The following is a 23,306-nucleotide window of genomic DNA, read 5'->3' as shown; positions in this document are numbered from 1 at the left end:
GGACTTCATGGAATGCCCCTTGTGCCTTTTGCGGCACTCCAAGGACAGGTTCCCAGAGATAATGACTTGTCACCATAGATCTTGTGTGGATTGCTTGCGTCAGTATCTCCGGATAGAAATCTCTGAGAGCAGAGTTAATATTAGCTGCCCAGAATGCTCAGAACGTTTTAATCCTCATGATATTCGTTTGATATTAAATGATGACATCTTGATGGAAAAATATGAAGAGTTTATGCTTAGGCGATGGCTGGTTGCAGATCCTGACTGTAGGTGGTGCCCAGCTCCAGATTGTGGGTATGTATTTTTCCTATATTTGCAAAAAAGTGACAGTGTAAATACATAATTTTCACAGCATTATGATTTTTGAAAAGTTGCCTGTTTTACTTAGTGTGTTGTCACAGTTGTACGAGTAGGTAGCAGGCGGAATTCTCTTAAAAAAAAAAAAACCCACAGGAAATCAGAACAAATAAAAATGAAAATGACGATAAGAACCACCCAAGTCACAACCACCTTCCAAAATAAAATGCTCTCTCAAGTAGGTTTTTCTTTTTTTTGCACAGAGAGAATTTCAGCAATGTCAAGAAACTTTTATTGGTAGATGCTTGCCATTTATTTACTGCAGGCGAAAGAAATTTAGATGTTGCACTGCCAAGGTAATGGTGCAAAGCTCAAACTAAAGAGAATTGAAAACGTGGTGACTGTAGTTTAACTTAATTTGTTAAAGCACAGTGGGTATTTTGGCTTTTTTAGCTCGTGAAAAATGATTTAAGCTTTTCTTTTGAATTAAAAGGCCTCTCCCTGCTTCAGATATCTTCCGTCTTGTGGCTGGTTGAGACAGCACTTGTTGCCCGTCAGCAGGATTCTGATATAAGATAATCAGCTTGTTCCTGCTTATTACCTGGGGAGCATAATGTTTTAACTTTGCTTTAATACTTTAAACAGTTCTGAAACCATGCTGAATTCTAAGTAGCCTGAATACTACTGAGCAGCAGCTCATCATGGTTTTCTGCTGGTGTCTCATAATGCCATTCTTCAGCAAGCTGCTTTTTTAGGGATTGGTTGTGTTATCATACTGCTTAAAGATTTATAATCTTTAGCCATGACTGCAATCCAGATGTGCAGTGCACACTAATAACTCAGGATGACAGCTCTGTTTCAAAGCCACACAGATGAGCAATAAGTAGAATGAAGAAAAGGAAGATTGTTACAAGAGAACAAGCAAAATAGGGCATACTGGTAGGTAGATTAAATACTCCAATACTAATAACCAGGTGCTTAATGTTTAGGACTTATTTCAAATACAATTTTGATTTCTTACTTTGAAAGAAACAGAATTTGCTAATGCAAGTCAAAAGCAGGGACTGGAAATGTGATAGTTTCATATCTGGTCCAAAGTGGATGGCATTGCTGTGGTGTAGTTTGAGGACAAAAGGAGAAATAACTTGAGGGATGTTTTGATTGCATGAGCTTGTAACGATGTCATATGGACAAAGCCAGTACAGCTTACTCTTAATATTTTGATTTTTTGCAAAAAAAAAAACCAACTAGAAGGTATTGCTTAATAGGCAGAAGTATGCTTTGCCCTGAGTTTTTGTGTTACAGTTGTTATTCAAGCTGAGGAGAAGCATTTAGGAACTATTAAAGTATTCTCTATTAAACCATGTTTCAGTGGTTCAGGTACTTTTTTAGTTCTTAATTAAGTAGGCCAAGGCAGGTTTGTTTAACCTGTTTTGGTTATTATGCTTCAATTTCCTTATCTGTTTTTTAAAAAAAAACTCCTAAGGATCTTTCAGTGGTCAGAAACTGTGATGATAATTGCTGAGGATAACATCATTATAAAAATAAAAAGTGGGTCTTCAGAGCCAAGTTAAAGTTCCATGCAGTCGTGTGGGGCCACAACAATGTGTTAGTGTGTGGCAAGTATTTAAATCATTGCTCCAGAACTGCTTGTTGTATGCTCCATACTCTGGGAGTGGAGTCCTGTGGAAAATACAGTATATTGCCAGGTAGATAAACTCTGCCAATGTCTCTGTGAAGGGAACAAACTCATACTGCATGGGCAACCTTATGTTGCACTTCTGATACCATGATTTTTCCTAATATGGTTAAAGTGGCAGGGAAATGCTTCACAGTGATAGATTAATTCTGCTTTTAATGCACAGACAGTTCTTCCTCACTGACTTCTCATTACTAGTTTAAAGTGGCTTAAAGTTGGCTATTTGGATGCTTCTCAGGAGGATCACTGTTTCTGGTGGTCATCCTAAACAAACAAGAGCTCCTGCAATCATGTTTTGTCTTTTTCCCATCCTTCTTCTGATTGTTTTGAAACCTTCAGAGCAGTTAGATACGTTGGGCAGCAGGGTTTGAGCATTCAGCAGAAGTTAATCTAAGTAGTTTAGGGAAAAGGGCATACTGCTTGAACAAAAGAAAAACCATCAGTAGTGCCTCCAGCAAGAGTAATACCTGTGTATGAATCCTCCAGTTAAAAATTTAAATTTGGCTTTCAGGCAGCACCACAGCACTGTCTGACAAGTCTGTATGTGCCTAACTGAGGGAAAGCACACAGAGGGACACAGGAAGGAGAAGTGGGAGTGGTATAGAAAATAATAACAGAGATTTAATGTTGTGGTGGAGCATAGAAGGAAGGTGAAGGAAGGAACTGTACAGGTGTAAGGTTTAGGGAAGCAAACACTACTCAGACTTCCACAGAGGAGTCTTTGCTAACAAACACTGTTCAGAGATTATGCATGACATACAGTACACACCAACTTCAGATCAGCAGGCGTTTGCTTTAATAATTATGTGGTGCAACAGTAGTCTCAGTTTCTAATTGCTTTGGCAGCTAATCAAGTTGTACAATATGCAGTTAAAGCTGAGGCGTTTTTTCTTTTTCTGAACAGTTCTTGAAATGTAGTACTAGCGAAATGCATTAGGTTTATGACCTTTTAGCATGGATCAAATATTTCATGAAGGAGCTGGATGGAATGCATTTACAAATTTGCAATTAATCCTGAAGTAGGAGAGGTGCAATAACTTCATAGGGTAGCATCTAGGAACAAGTACTGTAGGAAATAGGAAATAGGTGAAAAGTGGAGCATTTTGGTAGGAAAAACTTACTGCACAAATAGGTAAAAAATGGATGGTGCACAAGAGTGCTTCAGCTCTTCTCAGCATTGATCCAGCATCCCATGTAATACTGTTTCAGGGTTTGGGCATCACACTAAGTCAAAAATCTGGACCAGATAAAGAGCAAATAATTATAAAAACTTTGATCCCTGAAATGAAAAAATGGAGAGAAGCTAGATCAGTCTGTTAAAACTTTGGGGGTTTTTTTATATCTTTGGTCTCCTGGGTTCTAAGGAAACAACAGTTAATAGTTAAGAAGTAAATAGCTTTTTCCTCTCTGTTTCAACTGTTTGGATAAAAACAAGTCCTGGGGACAGGAAAACATGACCCAAACAGATTTTGAAGCAAAGTTATCTGCAGTACCAAGTATATTGCTATTACTTCTGTCCCAGTGGGGAACTTATCCTCCCAACAGGAGAACTGCAAATCAGTTTGGAGGAGAACCTCTGCTGCAGCAGCTCTGTCCTGGATGGGCTGCCTTGGAGCTGAGGGGTCTCCTGCACTACAGCAATCCAGTGCCGGAATGGTCCATACCACTGGCACCACAGACTGTCTGACCCTAGGGTGCTTAATCCTCAGTTTTTGTTGCAAGCTCAGATGCATCCTGATCGTTTTTGTTACCTGAAACACTGTAAAAGCCTGGACCAGCTGTAACCTACCGGCAGTGGTTTGATAGGAGACACTGTCACATAGGTGATCCTTCCCTGGAGAAGGAGCACTGATAAGGAAACCTCATGAGCCTTCTCCTGGACCAATATTTTTATATTCTGTTTTCATACCAGTTCTGTAGTGTCATTTTAACAAGCATTACTGAATCAGTATTCAAAATGTGTTGTCTTTTCTTCTGTTTGAATTATTTAATGGTTTTGCTCTGAGATTGTATTGCTGACATCATTAGAAGAGAGAAGCGATTCCTAAATTTTCATACCTTTATCATGCAAAAAGCAGATCATGCAAAAGAATACAAATTCTTCATCCGTCCTTTCACTGTGCAGCCTTCAATTAATTGCTCACTGCCTCTGGTTTTTGTTTTACTGGGTTTTACTGGGTATTACTCCCTTCTCTCAACCTAAACAATGACTTCTGGCTTTCCTTCTCCTTTAAAAAGAATGCAAATGTTAAAAACCTGTAATCCTGTACAGTTTGAACTGAGATTTGCTCTGGTCTAAAAAGTTACTTTCTAAAGGTGTGCCTAGTACATCATTCCCAAATAGGTAATGCTTTCAGGGATGTGCCTATGCTTTATTAGTGGTAGGAAGGAGGCAGGATATAAATTGATACTTCATTGTGTCTTGCACTTGAGTTTTTTTGGTCCAACGTTAGCAAGCCTTGAATGTATCCCTGTATGTTGAAGAAGTGTTTGGGTTGGAGGCTCTTTGTGTACATGCAAAGCAATTATCTCTTCAGTTTGCAAAAAGTGGGGAAAATGAAGCTGATTAACTTGGCAGCAATATAGAAGAGTCTAGCAATTATTGAAATAAATTTCTACTTGGAAAGCAAGAAGTATTTGCAAACAGACAAGCATGTGTATAATTTGTAGCTGCATCATCTCTAAGTTAAAGGTTGAAAGTCCTCTATTTGTTTGCAGAGTTTCTTGGGAACCTCAAATATGCTGTTGTAAAACAATAATGGAAGGGGTAGGATTTGCCTTAACTTTGCAGAGTTTCAGCAACTTTTCAGAGTTTTTTAAGCTACTCTTAAATAAAAGTAGCTAAATTTTAAGATAGGCTTGTGAGTGGGAATAATTTTTAAAGTATCATTACTAATAAAGAATATTTCGAGTTAATTTATGCAACTGCTCTAAAACAGACGGGGTAAAAATAAAGAGTCTTTTAAAATAAAATTACCCTTATCTGAACAGACAGAAACTTCAGTCTTGCTGCATTTATAAATCTGTTGAAGTCTACTCAGGGACCCTGTTCATGTGAATAAAACCATACATCTATTTTAAATGTTCATACCAGTGAATTTAGTATTATATATTTAAAAGAAAACCATTGCATAAAATCATTGAAAAAAGCTACAATGGGTAGGAATTAAGAAACATATATACATAAGTTTGTATTTTCTGTTAATATGAACACATTGTGTTTTTATTATGTGGACTTTGAAATGCAGGTCTAATGAAGGAATAGATTTGTCTCTACAGCTGTTCATGTTGTGTCTGATTACAAAGTAGTGTAACACAGTTTTGTAAGTCTCAACGTTCTTGGAGGTTTTGAGCTGTGTAGTATTGTCAGAGTAAAGGTGGCTTCGAGGCCCTGAACTCTTTACCAATCTTTGCAGTTCCAGTTTGAAACATATTTTTAAAAATGCACTAATTATTGAGAAACCAAAATCCTATTAATAAAATACTTAACAAATACCTATTTAAAGTAAATAGTGGTATTCATGATAAAAGGCAACTAGTAAAATCCTAAAATCTTGCAGTGCCAAATCAGATGTCGTAACAGCTATAGGTTACACTGCAGATCACTTAGCAGGGATCCTCCCTCACTATAGACAGGGTCAGACTTAGATATACCCATAGTGACTGGGACACCTCTGAAACGATAATTTTTCCTCATTGCTAAAACACCTTTTTTGGGTTTATTGTCCCACTCTTCTAAACTGTGGTTTCATTGTGACTGTAAACATTACAGTATTGCATTCAGCTTTAAATACAGTATATTTGAATACTGCATGGAGTAAGGTAAGTGAGTGTTGCAGTGATTATGGTATTTCTGTACAATCTTAATCTAATGCAATGGCAATAGAGTTGTGGAAAGAGGTGTTCAGGAACCAGTGCTGGCCACCTCCTGAAGGAGGTAGTCAGCTCCTGATATCCACTGCCTTTGTACCTGCTTCAGCTACTCTGACAGCTGTCTTGTCAGCTTTGCTCTATACTTAGAACTGGTTTTATTACCAAAATTCTCTCTTGCCCCTCTTGATCGTTCAAGATACGCTGTAATCGCATTTGGATGTGCCAGCTGCCCCAAACTGACATGTGGACGAGAAGGCTGTGGAACTGAGTTTTGCTACCACTGTAAGCAAATTTGGCATCCCAACCAGACCTGTGATGCTGCTCGCCAGGAGAGAGCTCAGAGTCTGCGCCTGAGAACAATTCGTTCTTCATCTATTAGTTACAGCCAGGAATCTGGAGCAGCAGGTATTTATTATTAGGGTGCTGTGTCTGTAAAACATCTCTTTTGTACATTTGCACAATTAACCCTAGAAAATGAAAGGATGGAATAGTGACATGGTAGATAGATACTAGGTGCTTTGTCTTTCAGAAACAAAAAATTACAATTCTAAATTTGGATTAAAATTTTAAATGCTATACTTGGAAGTACTCTGTGGCCAGAACATCTGACTTAAGTCTTAAAAGCTCATCAGCATTTTAAGTGCTTACTTCGTAGTTGAAAAATGTGAAATCAAATGAACTTGCTGCAAGGCATCTCACATGTTTAGCATGTTGACTTCTTTAGTTGTATCACTTCCACACTGGTACACTTGTTTTCTCCACTGTAGGTGAAATTTCCCAGCTGTTAAAATTAAAACTCGTAACCACTGATTTTCTGTTTTCAAAAAGACTATTACTCTGATGCCAGCTCTGATGTTTGACATCTTTTTTAGTACTGATTTCTAGTTTTCTAGGAAATGCTCATCTGTCTTGTCTGCCACAAAGCAAACAATACCATCTCTCAAAGCTGAGCTTATTTGTAATTCCCCAAAAAAGAGGATAAACTATTCAGAGTAGTATTTAGCACATCGATTCCGGTTTGCTGTTGATAGGAACTGGCTCTGAATTAAATCAAACTCTGATTTATTTGGCAGCTTTTGTGTCTGCCTGTAAAGCAAGGTAGATATTTGGGGTAAAGAGTCTCACTTGCACGTTGCAGTTAGAGCTGTTTTTCTCCAATCCAGCCCCAGACTTGAGAGTCTCTAATTTGTAGTTTGCACTGGCTTATTTTAACAATGCATCCATCCCATCTTTCCCTAAAAATTGGCATCTTGCTCTAGCTTTCAAATAAATTTAAAAATAAGCTAAATAAGTTAGCACACCAGCTCCTTTCCTTACCCTTTCAATTTGTCTCAGCCTGAAGAGCAGTATCTCTGCCTTTCCTGTGCTGGAGAACTTGCTCAGTTTACTTACCGCCCTGTAGGTTGTGCATGTGCTCCCATATGGGAGTAGCTAATGAATCCTTCCAGCTGCTTATTCCTTGTGCACTGGAGTTGGTAGAGGTACTTTTTTCTGCTGGTTCTGCACCTCTTTAGGTATTCTTTCTATCAAATATGAACTCTCCCTTTATCTTACATCATAGCACTGAGGCAATAGACTTGGAGTTCTGCACTAGGAGCTGCAAGGTATTTCTGCTGCTGTGAATAAACAGCTTGTCCCAAAGTGCCGGTGCTAACCAGGAATGAAGATCATAACTGTGGTGTGCGTGTATTTCACTGTTGCTCAATGACCCCTCGTTTGACAGAGCAGGTCACTTAACCTCATTTTTCCACATTTGACTTGGGAACATAGAGATTCTCCAGAGTTTTCTTCTGTATATTTTACTAGGAACTAAGTAACTAAAAAGTAGGGCTGTGAAAAGGACTCAAGCAGAGGTTGGCAAAGAAGTACATTAATGTGAACGGAGAGATGGATTTGAGATACGTGAACAGAGTGGAGACTGAATATTCAAGTATAGGATTCATAACAGCATGAAATGTAAAAGGAGATTATATTTGAAGAGACCATATTATCAGTCCTGTGTTAGCATACATATTTAATGTCAGACTCTGTTTCATTAAGCTTAGAAAATCCTTGAACAGAGAGTATGCATTAACTATTCAATTACTTGAATGTGGTCTAATACACCTTGTTTTCATTAATTTTACTCAGTCCAAGGTTTGTAAAAAAAAATTTGATAACAAGTCACTGCCAAATGAAGATTTGTAAAGCAACCTTATAAAAAACTTCTTCAGTTTTTCAGATAATGGTTCAATCAGTTTTCCCAAATGTATGTCTGTATTGTGATTATATTTGCTTGTCTAAGAAACTGATACAATTTTAATATTCATTTTTAAACAGCTGATGACATAAAGCCATGCCCACGCTGTGCTGCTTATATAATAAAAATGAATGATGGAAGCTGCAATCATATGACTTGTGCTGTCTGTGGCTGTGAATTCTGTTGGCTATGTATGAAAGAGATCTCAGATTTACATTATTTAAGGTACATTTAATAAAAAAAATTCTATGTGGTTGGTAATTTGTTTTCTAAGGTATTTAGAAGGAGGTTCCCAAGTGCTGTAAGTCTGGCTTTCTTCCTCTCAGAGTAGAGAATCACAGTTGAAATACCCATATTGGAGAATTAAGTCAGTTTTAATACATGTATTTAAATTAGTTCTTTATTGTTTTTTATTTTAAAGTATTTTGTAAGTTTTATGCATGCAACATGTTCTTAGTACAAATCAAGTATTTTAGATTAACACACCCTCTTTTTACTAATGTCTTAATACTGCTGTATTGTCTTTCTATTAGGCAATCCAAAAGTTCTGATTGTGTTACTGTGAGCCATAGATTGGTGTGTGGCAATATGCTTCTTGTTACATTGCAAAATATGCTGTCAAGGCAAAAAACAATCTGAAGAAATAACTGATGATTTGGTATCCATAATGTCTGTAACTTGAACCTAAGGACAATAATTTTGTAACTAGGGAAATGTTCAGTAGGGTATAGCTATGTTGATTTATTTACAGTTTCTTTACAGTTTTCTTATTTCTTTTTATTAGCCCATCAGGTTGCACATTTTGGGGGAAGAAACCATGGAGCCGTAAGAAGAAAATCCTTTGGCAGCTGGGGACACTTGTTGGAGCGCCTGTAGGAATTGCCTTAATTGCTGGCATTGCTATTCCTGCTATGATTATTGGAATTCCTGTATATGTGGGACGTAAGGTAAAAAGTGCTTCAACTCCCAGTATGCTTCAGGTTTTACCTTCTGTTGTATGGCTTGGGTGATGCTATGTTCAGTTGGGTATCTTAACTGCTGCTAAAAAAATCCCAAACAAGCCCAAAACAAAAACCCAGTCAATCTCCAAAAAACCAAACCAACCAATCCCTACTTTGTTTAAGGATATTTGTGTCAGTTGTACGGGAACAAAAAGCAGTGTTTTTAAGGATCTAGTTTCTCTTAAAACATGCAGAGCAAAACACTGAACAATTTCCAGTTTCTGCATCTTGCCATGAAAGCTCCTGCATGCTTTTTCAAAATTGCTCTGGTTTTAATCTCTGGTTCCCCTTGTGTCCCCTAGAATTAAACAATCTTTAGAGGACAAGGAAGAAATTTTTTTTTTTTTTCTTAAAAGCAGATAGTTACCAGAATTTTAGTATAAAATTATGCTAGTTCAGGTTTGTGCATGCACATATTTAAGCATTTATACTCAGCAGCTTGGTAATTGCCTTGGGTCGGTCCACCAATGTGTGTTTGGTGCTAGCTAGCCTGTCTTCATTTTACTTCTTTTGTGAAGGAGCTAGAAATGATCATGTTAATCAGAAGGCAGTTGATGTATTTCCTCTTAAAAAATATAATAGCTTTTACTATAAAGTAATCAACAAACTCTTATATGTAATTTAGGATATAGTCATAAGTTATCTAGATCTTTTGGAAATGGGCTTTTTGAAATGATGGCTTGGAAGGTTTGTTTTTCTGCTTTTATCAGCATGGATTCTCACAGTGACTGGCACAGACTCATAATTCTGCATTTATTGGGGGAAGGGGGAAGAGGGAAGGGGGCAAGTGTCAGCTAGACAAAAAGTTCAGGGGTGCAGCTTTTCCACTGTATTTATTTAATCTTTTTCTTTCAAGCAAGTACCCTGCTTTCTGCTACAGTTGGTTTTTGACCCTTTTATTCTGTTATGGTTTAGTCCCATATAGTCATTGGAACCGTCTAAGTGAGAAGAGGAAGAAGGCAGCAGTTAATCTGTTTCAAATTACATCTGCATGATTAGCTTTTCTCGTTTTATTTTGGGATAGGACCCCATCACAGAGCACCTTTCATATATGAAAGTCTCAGAGCATTAGTCTGTGAGGGCAGCCTTATGAGAATTTCTGTTGTACCCCACTGCTTAGTGGTCATTTCTCTGTGACCCCTGTTACGCGTTTGCTGTTCAAAACATCTGATGATGGAGATCTCACAGGGCCCTTAAGCTTGGTTTTCATAGAAAAGTTTATTGGTTTTAACATTGGTATAGGACGAGAATTTACATTAAATTCCTACTACCCTATTCTTCAGCTGATGTAGAGAATCCTTCTATTCTGCAATATGCTGTTACATGTTTAATGGTACTTTTAAGTCCATTCTTAACAAACTTAGCGCTTCCAGCTTTTCTTGACAAACTGTCAAGAAAACACACTAATTTAGGTTTCTCATTCTCTTCTTCTGGATTTCCTTGTAGTTGTTCATGCCACCTTTGTTTTTGTCCAGTTTGAATACAGCAGTGAAGCTGCAGCATTACTACTGCTGAGTTAAATGAGAGGGTGATTCTGTGCCAGTAACTAGCAGTTACCTCTTCTTCAACAGCGTGCTATTTGCATTTTGTGTACACTGAAACGCAAACCCTTTCCCACTGTACTGGTAATTCAAGCAATTGGCTTCCTCCTGAGGGTGTTCTTGAACTCATTGCCATTTCAGCTGCGTCTGGTCATTTCAGACCATTTTTTCAGCTTCTCATGATTGGAGTGAATTCTGGCATTCTTGCAACCATGCTAGATTGTATTGGCCTGAATTTCAACACATATATTCTTCTCCTTCCATCTTCCACTTTAATGAAAATGTTCAATACTCGGATCCAAGGCATACCTCTTGGAAAAAGTATGGAGTGAAGAGTCTCAATTTGGGTAGTTATAAAACCTAATGACTATTCACATGTTTTCTGTAGTTTCACATGAAGCTTCGTAGATTTCTCTCATCCATTTTTTCAGTCTGGACCATTATAACCTGCTTGAGTTTGTCATACAAGAATGTAAGAATTTCATTAGTCAGTGTGTGACATCTGTTTCTCCCCATCCTCAAGGCTAAGTTATCTTGTTACAGGAGAAAATTAAATTGGCATGATTTCTACTCGGGGAAAAAAAAAAAATCAGTGTGACCTTTTTGTTTCCTTCATTTGCTTTGATGTCTACAAGTTCCCAATTTTCAGAAAATCAAAGTTCAGTTCAGTGGTCTTTTACTTCCTCAGCTTATTGGTTTGTATTGTACCCTTTTTAAGATTATAATTGCCATTTAACCATTTCCAGTTTTCCTGGATTTTTTTTTCAGACATCTACTACTAATAATTTTCAAAAATTACTATTAGTGACTCTGAAATTGGGCCTGCTGAGATATTTTTCAGATCAGCTCATGTAAGTACGCGCCAATCTGCTGCATTTGTACTGATCTTACTTCTTTGTCACCAGTTGTCTGGCTCACCATTGATCTTCAATGACAACTGAAGGGAAAAGGAAATAGGAACAGGTCTCCAGTTTCATTTGCGGGCTGTCTTTCATTTTTGTTGAACAGCAAATTGATCCAATTTGGTCTTCCTCTTACTAGCACTGTACTTGAAGAATAATTTCTCCTTGACTTTGATATCTCTTGCTTTTTGTCTCTTCTATTTTAACCTTTCTGATTTTGGCCTAACACCCTCATGCTGTTCTTCTATACCCATTCATAGTAATCTGACCTACTTTCTATTTTCTTAATGCTGCTGCTGCTTTGGTAAAGGAAGCTTCATTGTTCTTTTTCAACATTCTGTCTGTCCTTTGCATTGGAAGAGTTTGTGCTTGTGCTTTGATAGAGTTTCCTTGAGGAAGTGCTAGTGCTCTGGTTTTATACATACAAGTCTTGTAACCTAATAGGTTTCTGTGTTTATATAAATCTCTCTTCTGGCCTAGTATTTTTGTTTGGTTTTTCTTTATTATTTAGTCAATATTTGGAAGTCTCTTATTTCATAGTAGTTTCTACCAGTGTAACCTTTTATCTTGATGTTTTAAATCAGTTTCTGCTCTGTAACCTCTTCCTTCCATTTCTTTATTTTTTGCTTTGTGTTTAAGGAATCCAGTAACCTTTATGGATATCTGTTTGTTGTATTATGCCTTTTGTTTTGGGAGTTATAATTGTCCATAACAGTAAAATTCAGCACCTGAGGTGATCCTGCTAATTGCTCAGAGCCCCATGAAACCTAATCTTTCTGGGTTTGTAATTCTTACACACTCACACTGTGAGAGCGTTCACGTTCAATTTTTCCTTTTTAATCCATACGCATATTCAATATTCATGTGCTCCCTCACTCCATGTTTCTCTCTGTATAATGTACCTCAGAGCAAGTAAATGGATTCTCTTTGCACAGTGCCTTCTCTGCCCTTTCCTTGCCTGTCTTGCCTGAACAAGTACAAAGACTTATTCCAAAATGAGAACAACCCTTCCAAATCTCTAATTGAAATTATATTTTAGGAAGCACAGCATTCAATAACGTGGTAATTTAGAGAGCATGACATCCAGCTCATTTTTTGTCATTATCTTCTTTGGGTACTCATCTCTTGTGTTCTTCCTTAGATGGAGTGAGGATTAACTTGGCTTTGCGACAGCCATTAAGATACCTGTTGTTCCTTTGTAATTCTATCTTAGCCAAGCATGATGACAGATGTAGTGCATACCTCTGAGAAACCATGTTCCTAAAGAGAGTAAATGAAACACAAAAATGTGGGAAATCTCTGTAGAGCAATGTTCTTTAAAGGCCTTTTAGCTTCATGTGGGGTTTGTGGCAGGGAAGTTTAATTCAGTCACATTTCAGAGTTATTGCAGACTTAAACCATCAGTAAGAGGTTTGGGTAGCAGATTCCTCAGTAAACAGACTCAGGTTTGCAAAAACATTTTCTATCTCAGTAGCTTGTCATGAGGGGGTGCTGGAGCAACAGTTCTTGCTTTCCCCTCCTTCCAGGCTATGTTTGGTGAAGGCTCTCTGATAGCTCTGTTATGTCAACCTGTTTCCATAGATCTAGTAATTCGTGAAAGTTTTAACTCCATACTGTTCAGGGAAAAGATGACTGGGAATAAGAAGTGTCAATTTGATCACATGTGGCAGTTCTTTTATCCTGAAATTTTGTCTACTTTTCCCAGCCATGTAAGCTGGAGTAATGGTTAAACAAAGCCATTCAATTACTTAGCTCTTCAAACTTGAGGCTGAGAATAAATGCTTAATTGCTGGATGGGAGGACTTCTTACTTGTAAGAGGTTGCCTAAAATTAGGATATGTATAAATTTTATTTTCTTTGAGATAAGAAATCATGACATAGAATGTGGTCTCTCTGGAAGAGAGCAGGATACAGCTCCAAACTAATATATATAATATAATATAATATAATAATGTCACTTCTTTCATCTGTGCAGCAATGTATTCTTGATGTTGATAATACTCTAAAACCCCTTTCTTTTCTTCTTTCAAGATTCACAATCGATACGAAGGCAAAGACATTTCAAAGCACAAGCGAAACTTGGCTATAGCAGGTGGTGTAACCTTATCTGTAATTGTTTCTCCAGTTGTAGCTGCAGTAACTGTAGGTAAGCAAATACTATTATTTTGTGTCTTGGTAGCACCTTGCAACCAGAACTCTATAAACACTCATGAATAACACAGGTGAGATAGGTGCTGTAGTTTCCTTTTATAGGTGAGGGAACCAAGACAAGGAGGAGTCTGAGGTTATACATTTATTGTGGCAGAATGAAGAATACAGTACTTGATTTTAATGTAGCATTTCCTGAAGAAGTAAAAGTAATTTTTATCTTGAAAATTGAAGTTTCCACATTGTCACATCTGGCTTTTAAGATGGAAGTATTTAAAGGTTTTTTAAATGACCAAGAAAAAAACTGTTGCCACAGAGTCTATTCATATTTTAATAACTTCATATCAAACTTTTCTCAATGCAGAACAAAAACAGTCTCTTACTCTTAGCATTGCAGTAGTTGACACTTGCTTTGCTCCAGGAGTCAGTTTGAATTGCATTACACTCTTTCTCATGGTGATTGTTGAGGATAGCATTTAAGGAAAATCTTGCTGTTCGTTACAAAATAGTTGTCTCATCTTCCCAGGTAATTTCAAGATCACTGTAAACCCAGATTTTTTTTGAAAGGAGGGGACTTGTCTGACACTGCCTTGCTTCTTTGTTGCAGCACAGGCATCTTCACAGTTGCACAGTAAGCTGCTGAGGATATCTGACTCACACTAAGACCTACCATTGCATTTTAAGCTGGATCATCCCCATGTACACACAGTGTTGTCTGCAGTGTTCCCCCTTGTGCCAGAATCAATGCTCAAAGAGTAATGAGTAACCTCCGGAAGACAGGGCCACTTTTAGCAAGTGATGGTTCAAACTGACCAGGAGGCTGTGGCTTTAAACTGCCTGTTATCAATGGTGGACCACTGTGCAAACAAGGATATGCCAGCCATGAAACTGGTGTCAGTCTGCATTGCATTTTTCTCATGTGGCTGTGGTGTCAGATCCCTGCTAAACAGGTGGTGGGACACAAAGTCTCATAGTTGTATTTATAGGTCTGTCTTACTTCATTTCTCTCAAGCTGTTTTCTTATTCCTGAACAGAGATGAAATGTGGCTTTTCAGGGAAAGCAGTTAGGTTTTATTTTGTGGAGTTTCGCTCTTGCCCCATTGCCATTAACACATGGCCTCCAGTCTCAGGGCATTGTGTAGTTTCCAGAATAATGACCATAAGAATATGGAATTCCTCCTTGAATGGGAGAAATTTCTAGTGAAGACTTCATGTAATTGTAACCCTTCTTTTAGATTAGACTGAGGAGCCTTTCTATTAGGTCTGCTTCTCTCCTGACTTTTTCAGAATGTGCCAACTTGACATTTTTCAGTCTGCTCATTTTTGCACTTTCTATATACTTCCATCAGCAAAGCCCTAGGATGATTTAATTCGTATGCCAAAGGACTAACTTTCACATTCCACTTGAAGTGGTGGGATTGGATGTGTGTATATCTGTGTGTGCTTTAGTCTGCAGAACCTTTAACTGGTTTCCCTTAATTTCTGCCACCCTGCTCTGCAGAATTGTTTACTTTTAAGGAAATCTTATATTGAAAAATCCCAGAGTAATAATAATGTTAAGGCCTATTAAATTGATAGCAAAGCCATGTCTGCCTTCAGTGGATGTAAATTGAAGCCCCTTATTAAAGCAGTAGAGGTACTAATATTTTTAGTTGAATAACATTTGAAATAGATCTCTGCTATTTCTGCCTCTCAGGTGGAACATTATTACAGCCCCCAGTGGAGCTTTTGTGAATATTGAAAGTACTTTAATTTTGTTTGTAAAGTATGTTATGGACATACTGAAAGTATTAATTCATCAGTCATTAAGCTTCTCTTCCTGCCAGTGCTGACAGAGGACATTCTGCCTGCTGAAAGTACTTTCCTGTCATTTCGCCGTAGTGATTTACCAATACTTCTTAATTTTGCTCCTTCCTTATCTGTTTCAAGTGTGATATTAATCAAATATTAAGTAATCTTGGAAAATGAAATTGCCTTTATGAAAGGCTCTACAATAAAAGTCACTTTTAATGAAAGACTACTTCCCTCTGTAGGTATTGGTGTTCCTATTATGCTGGCTTATGTGTATGGAGTTGTTCCAATTTCCCTCTGCCGAAGTGGAGGCTGTGGTGTGTCAGCTGGCAATGGAAAAGGTGTCAGGATAGAATTTGATGATGAAAATGATATAAATGTTGGTGGAACAAATGCAGCTGTAGGTAAGAAAATTCAGTGTTCCATTTTCTATAAATACGGGCTTTGTGAGTTGTATTTTCTATCTTAGATACTAGAGTAGTTATTTGCATTTGAGGCTGCTTCTGCTCATTGCTGAAATTGAACTTCTCAGATGATAATAGCTCCTCTGTGTCACTTTGTGTTGGGCTATAATATAAGTATTAAAGCTTTTCTTGCCCACTTTAATCAAAGCCAGACTGAAGTCTTCTCCATAGGTAAAAGCTTTAACGTAGCATTACTGTTGCTCTTTCAGAATCCTGGTTCATGGAAGCTGGTTACATTTTTTATTTTCAATAGGGCAAACTAAAGACGGGTCTGATGCTCCAATTTTTTGATTACATGGCACTATCCTGTGTGATAGGGTTTCTCTGTATTCTTTGATTCCATGTTTCCGATCCTATCCATGGTTAATTTTTTGCTATCTTAAGTATGTGATGTCAGGCATAACCATTATAGCAGCTCCAAGAAAGGTGTCTTTTTAAATTATTTCGGGTTGTTTATGGTTTTTTGGGGTTTTTTTTGACAAAGTTCTCTTTTTGTGACAGTATGTTTTGTAAATCCTTCTCAGCATAATTTCAGAAACAGCTTCTCTGATCACATTCTAGAAACAGCTGAGTGCAGCTTCTGTACCTGACGAGCCTTCTTTGTTTCTGCCCAGATACCACCTCGGTGGCAGAGGCGCGTCACAACCCCAGCATAGGGGAAGGGAGTGTCGGGGGGCTGACGGGCAGCCTGAGCGCCAGCGGCAGCCACATGGACAGAATAGGAGCCATCCGGGACAACCTGAGCGAGACAGCGAGCACCATGGCCCTGGCTGGGGCCAGCATAACGGGGAGCCTCTCGGGGAGCGCCATGGTGAACTGCTTCAACAGGTGAGGGGCGCGCTCCCACCCTGCTCTGTCCTGCTCTGCTCCTGGGCACAGGAAGTGCACCTCCTCGGTTTTCCCATTTTTGGTTTGTGATACTGGTTCCTATTAAAAGGAACTGTCTCTGGGAGATAAACAGTTCATCCCTGACAAACTTACTGATTTTCAAGAGATCCTGCCTGACCACAATCCTCAAGACTTTGTTTAGGGTAAGTGGGATGTGAGATCGTGTTCTCCTGCTTCCCCAGGAGAGCTGCCTGTAGGCAGGAGCCAGAGGGAGGCAGCTCATGTCTAATGCAGTTTTGTTCTCTGGTGCACCTCACCCAAAAGTCAGAACTGCTGACTCATTCTGTCATCCAAGCTGTGCCTTCAGAACACCTGTGTGGAGTGTGCATTCCACATGGACTTCAGGCAGGAGGGGAGGCAGATGAGCACCTGGCCTTGCCAAGGTGGCAGCTTCTTGTCGCGTGCTCAGTGCCTTCTGTGAATTTGGACCTTTCTGGTACTTGGCTCTTCTGCACCCTGAAGAGAAAGGGAGTGTGTACAAAGGATTGTTAGCATGTAGAATTCAGGATGGAATTTGCTCCTTAAATTAGCTGCCAACACTGCTCAGTTTGAGTAATTTCGCAGTCCAGGCCATAGAGAATAAAGACAGTGGGATAGTATCAAGAGTTCCCCTATGCTGGGACAGATGTTTCAGGCTGTGACTGCTGAGTGAGGTATGCATACCCTCTTCTTTAAAGAGCTGAGAGTGAAAAACAAAAAAAAACACTTCAATTTCACTGTCAGAACACAGATAAACAAAACATATGGAAAAAAGCTTGTAATTTGATTTCTGGCTTATCTGCTGAGCCCAACTTAAGATTGCTCATGTTTCTATTATTCCTGTTGCAGTTGATAGCAATACAATATAAAGCAGAATACAGAACACAGTTCTCTGCCTCTTATTTGATTAGTAGTAATTTGCAGCAGGGGAAACATGGGAACTATCATGTCATGAATTTATGTACCCTTCTGATTGTTTCTACTGTTTTTAGAGTATAGTGTACTATCTGCAAAAGAACTGTAGCTGAACCTGGAAGTTGTCCTTGTGAATCTCAGGAGGGAGAGAATCCAGAACTTTTGGTTAATGCCTTTAGGAAATTAATCTGGTTTTGCTTTGAGGTGTTTCTGTTTGCTTGGTTTTAATCAAAAAGTAGTCATTTTTGATAGTGGGAATGGAGAACATGTGTCAGTAGAGTAATTAAGCACATCAGTACTGGAGTGACTCAGGAACTCTATTTATTACTGACTCACTTACTGCCATCTACAAGGTGACACTAATTTTCAGCTAGTGTGCTTTAACTGTTGTAGTATGTGTAACTCTCTCTCTTTCTCTCAAAGACTGGAAGTACAAGCAGATGTGCAGAAAGAACGATACAGTCTGAGCGGAGAATCTGGCACAGTTAGCTTGGGAACAGTTAGTGACAATGCCAGTACCAAAGCAATGGCAGGATCCATCCTGAACTCCTACATCCCTTTGGACAGGTAAGAGAAATGTGGTGAAAATGGAATATTTATAAGCCTTGCTTACTAAAGGATATTCTAAGCATGCCTCAGCTGTTCTACATTCAAGATCACACTTTGAAACAGCAGATTTTGTTACAAATGGAATTACATGTGACTGCTTACATTTTGCCAGGGTTATTTCCAAAGAGGAATGCCATTGCTATAGCTCAGTAAAGCGTTTGGTCTTTCAGACTTTGTGTTTTCCTTTGGGCTGTTTATGTGGTTAAATATTTCTCTTTACAAGATACATTCCTCTCGCTTTCACTGTGGTATATTGGAAAGCAGCAAGAGTTTGTTCTGCCCTCCGATGGCCACTTAACACTCACGGATTCTCCCCTGTTGTAGGGAAGGCAACAGCCTGGAAGTGCAGGTGGATATCGAATCCAAGCCAGCCAAGTTCCGGCACCACAGCGGGAGCAGCAGCGTGGAGGACGGCAGCGCTGCCGGGCGCGGCTCCGCCGGCTGCTCCGGCCCGCCCGAAGGCAAAGCCGGCGCCACCAAGTGGTCCAAGGACAGCACGGCGGGGAAGAAGTGCAAAGGTAAGCTGAGAAAGAAGAGTAGCATGAAGATTAATGAGACGAGAGAGGACATGGATGCTCAGCTGTTGGAACAGCAAAGCACAAACTCCAGTGAATTTGACTCTCCCTCTCTGAGCGATAGTATTCCATCGGTAGCAGATTCGCACTCCAGCCATTTCTCTGAGTTCAGTTGCTCAGATATGGAAAGTATGAAAACTTCCTGTAGCCATGGTTCCAGCGACTATCACACTCGCTTTACCACAGTCAGTGTTCTCCCAGAGGTGGAAAACGATCGCTTGGAAAACTCTCCACAGCCAAGTGGAATCCCTGTGCCTGTTCCAACAGCTCCAAGCACTGACGTTCCACAGCTGAGTTACATTGCTGAGGAAAGCATTAATAATGGATCTTCGACAGACGTAGATTTAGGTGTTGGTGAAACATTGAAAGAAACAAACAACAACCACTCACAACATGCTGTGGAATTAAGCACTGCTATTCAGACTGAAATTTAAATCTGTAAGTGCTGCAAAAATATCTTTGCCACTAAAGAACCCTGTCTGAAAGCTGGTTGAATCATAAGCGACTTCTGTAAGTTTCAGGTGACCAGCAGAAGCAAGGTTTTGATATAACTTCGTTTTCTATATACTTGTCTGATAAGGCAAAATACTTCATATGCATCTTCAACCTGTGTGAAGAGACATGAAGGCTTTAACCAAGTGCATTACAGCAGTACAAATATGTCCATGTTTTGTATTTTTGCCACAACTTTGCTTGAAAGCGTATACTTGGTGTATTTAGATAAAAATTGGTAAATTCTTAATATGTTAAATGCTGAAATGAATAATATGTCCTGCACTGTTCACTTGGAAAATATGAGGTTTGGGGTAAAGGGTGTTAGCTGAGCATTAGTGACTTAAAACCATTCTTGTGTGAACCCTTAAATTTAAGGGAAGCGAAGACCTGCAGAGACCTATACAAACATACTTCAACAGTGAATATTCAGAATGATAATTTTGTTTCATAACTGGACACACTGTATTTAGAATGCATGTAGAATGAACTGCATATCTTGAGATGGATGTAGCCTGTGTCAGAAGTGTTTGTGTGTGTGTACACTTTGAGCAGGGTTATGGCTTTTACGTAATTGTAAAACATAAGAAATTGGTACTTAATAGGAGTGGAGACATCACCTGTGTAGAACAGTGGGGTTACCTATTAATTCATGCAACCAATCATGCAGCAGATAAGGCTACTATATAGTGTGTAAAAACTGTAAAATAACAATCCAGTGATTTATAAGCATTGTAGACAAGCAGATGCAGTCACCTTTCATTAGGGGGAAAATTGGTGCCCCATCCATTCTTGGTGCCTTTAGAAAAGACTGGGTTTGAAGTGCCTGGTCGTTTGAGGATTTTACTGTAATGTTTTCCAGAATGTCCTCTTTGGCCACCTTGGATCACAAAAGAAAATCCTAGTGAATAAAATGACTGTCATAGATATAATAATGAGGTATTGGCCTACCAAAGACTCACTCAGGCTTTAGTGGACTTGACATCTCTTTGCAAGACATGCCTGTCTTCAGTCCCGGAATCTTAAGTGCAGTGCAATGACTGCCCAAGTGCAAAGATGGGCTCCAAATATGCTTTTTTCTTTTTCTTTTGCATATGGAAGATGTACAGCTGAACACAAGCTGAAGTTGGCCAAAGCGCCTGCACTGTTAACATTTTTTTGCTAAGTAATTCACTAAAATGGAAAAAAAAGTTGTGAATCTCAGAATAACAGTTAACAATGTTCTGTCTTGTGTTTCATGTATTGCCATGCCATTATGGTGCTACTGGAAGTTTAGTTGGATGAAAAGAATGCCATGAGCTACAGTCCTCTTCCATGACTTACCCTCACCAGTTTCAGTAATAGCTTATAACACTAGTGCCAGTTATGTTATTTGGTAATGCTTGTTACAGTATTTGTATATTTGCAATTTGGTTTTGCTCAATAATATGCGTGTAAACTGCATATCTGAAATAAATGTCTAAATACTGACTCCTGGTGGTCTGTTGTGTAATGTGCTGATCAGCCTTTAAAAACGGGTATGTTCCCAGGGAGCCGTTTTCCCGGTAAGGTGCTGGCTGCTCTTACCTCTTGCTGCCTTTAAATATTTTCATTTGATTAGGTGTGCTTTGAAAGTTGAATGCTCTGATTCTTGGAAATGTAAGATCTAAAGTCACTTGCATTTTGTATAAGACTTCAGCCTTCTCTAAGATGAAAAGAAATCTGAGCTGCGTCTCTGGCAGGCAGGACAGTAAAAGGTTTTGTGAGAGGGATGTGGTTCTGGCATGAGCTCTCTAAACAAAACTGCACCGTCTTGGCACAAAGATTGCTGACTAAACTCAAAACTCCACTTTCTTCATCTAAAGTGATGCTCTTCTCAGTTCACATGGCCTGCACAGAAACACCACAGATTGGCCAGAGTTTCTGGGTAACACCTGTTGATTTTTGCTCAGCAGAACTGCCTGTTCCTTAGGCTCATTTTCTCACCTGCATCATGAGAGGCTGGGGAAGTGAGAAACTAAAACCGATGCGGAGGTATTGCAGAAGCCCAAGCTGGATTGCCTCATCCCACACCCATATGTAAGTTATGCTTCTGTCAGATGGAAGAGCTATTTCAGCAAGCTTAAACCTACCTCTTAATTTCTCAGGACCTCAATTTTGCTGTGCAGGTAATTGAAAATTACTCTTGTAAGTAAGTTTTATCATATAGTACCATTATTTTCAGTCACTCTGAAATCATCTGATAATTTTATGCATCACTTTAAGAGGTAACGTTGACAGACGGGTAAGTTTTTTCTGGAGATAAGTTTTTAGCAGAAAACTGTTTTGCTGATTAATTTTGTAACATTTTTTAATTCAGAGGTAATATTTCATATGTGAGAAAGTCTTAATAGCACCAATAAATTTAATGCAGCACCGAATTTTGAGTCTATAAAAAAAGTAAAATATACACTTCCATTAATACACTAATGCAGAAGATGCTTCTGTTATTTACGGATCTATTGTAAGAATTCAATAAAGCAAAGCTTTTTTTTTTTCACTGAAATAAATCTCAGGAAAGATCAAGTTTACATCTGGTCTCCTAACACGGTGGTTCTTTTTCAGAAGTATTTTTCATGATTCATGGCCAATTTGACTAATTCATGTCAGATTGTGGATCTTGAGGAAATTTATTTTAATATCAGCTGTATCCGAGACTATTTGAGATAGTTACAACATTAAATAGATAAAAGCTATCATAAAAGCTTTCCTCATGATGTTTGCATGTCTTTTGTAGCAAAGCATTTAGGCTTGTACATCCATCCTTTCGTTCAATCAGTGTCACAAAGTTTTGCATTTATGAGCTAATTACTTTTTACTGTTGCATAAAGATTTTTTGACTGACTTGCATCTCTTCCAGTCATTCAGATTGATTTTTAAATAGTTGCCTACTTAGTAATGCCACCACTCTCATGGATAATAATGCATTATAAGGATAATCAAGCAGAAGGTTGAAAAATACTAGAATTAATGAACTTAAAATCCATTAATATTCTATCTAATTCAGGTGAAACTGTAGCAGTCTTGAGTGGAAATTTTAGAATGACATTGAGATTTATTTAGAATGACTTTCTGAAACAACAAAGATCTGAAGAGCACATTGACTGCTCCTGCCAGTCCTAGAGGTGACATGCTGGTCTTCTCAGATGGAATAATCTGGTGTTGCTGTGGGAGTAAAATGGTCTCCCTGTGAGGACTGAAGAACCCCCAGGCCCGATCTGGGTGAGCAGCACAATCCCAGACTGGTGACAATGTCCTTGTTACCTTCAGTCTCAAAGGGTAGGAGTGGCTATGAGGTACTTGGTAATCAAGAAACTGGTGTGGAGGAAAAGGAGGAGTTTGATCCACAGCCTCATGGGTGGCACTGAAGTTTTGTGCTGAACACACCCCCAAGTCTTGGAAGATGACTCTGGAGCTGAATCTGCTGTCGCACCTCACTTGTGTGCCAGGCCAGGTAACTGAGTGTCCTTGAGATGTGACTGTCTCAGCACCTGCTTGCACACAGGTACCCAGTAAGCTGCAAGGCACAGCTCTCCTTGCACCAGATCCTGCTGAGCTGGCTTGACAAAAGGACTATTTTTGCTTCCATCTCAGCAATAAGGACATTAAAATTCCCAACAGCCTAAGTTGGAGTGGCTGTGTTTAGGCACCAGAGCAGTGCTGATGGGGTTGCGTGGGCTTGAGCTTCCCTTTCCTCGCAGGTTGCATGCTCAAGACATTTCTGAGCAAAGCATTCTGTGTGATGGGCACTTCATCCCCTTATAATCCCCCCCTGCTTACAAGGGAAACCACTCTTACGTCACTGACTGTATTTACAAGGGTGGCATTTAGCAAGGGGCAACCGAGAAGTGGCACAGGGTTGCAAGGAAAGGGCA

At 39.0% G+C, this 23,306-nt stretch overlaps 1 protein-coding gene across 1 annotated transcript in view; it reads left to right on the top strand.

Moving 5' to 3' along the window:
- RNF19A (ring finger protein 19A, RBR E3 ubiquitin protein ligase) overlaps positions 1-20,883 on the top strand; it is a 57,640-nt gene extending 36,757 nt beyond the window's left edge. The window contains 9 exon segments of the mRNA XM_032130351.1: positions 2-294; positions 6,066-6,274; positions 8,189-8,333; positions 8,893-9,055; positions 13,584-13,698; positions 15,734-15,895; positions 16,570-16,783; positions 18,161-18,304; positions 18,671-20,883. Coding sequence (XP_031986242.1) covers positions 2-294; positions 6,066-6,274; positions 8,189-8,333; positions 8,893-9,055; positions 13,584-13,698; positions 15,734-15,895; positions 16,570-16,783; positions 18,161-18,304; positions 18,671-19,355 — 2,130 coding nt within the window. The 3' untranslated portion in view covers positions 19,356-20,883.
- Positions 20,884-23,306: the final 2,423 nt, after the last annotated feature.

Source organism: Corvus moneduloides, chromosome 1 (assembly GCF_009650955.1).
Source record: "Corvus moneduloides isolate bCorMon1 chromosome 1, bCorMon1.pri, whole genome shotgun sequence".
Lineage (NCBI taxonomy): Eukaryota > Metazoa > Chordata > Aves > Passeriformes > Corvidae > Corvus > Corvus moneduloides.
This window is presented reverse-complemented; position numbering and strand designations above follow the sequence as displayed.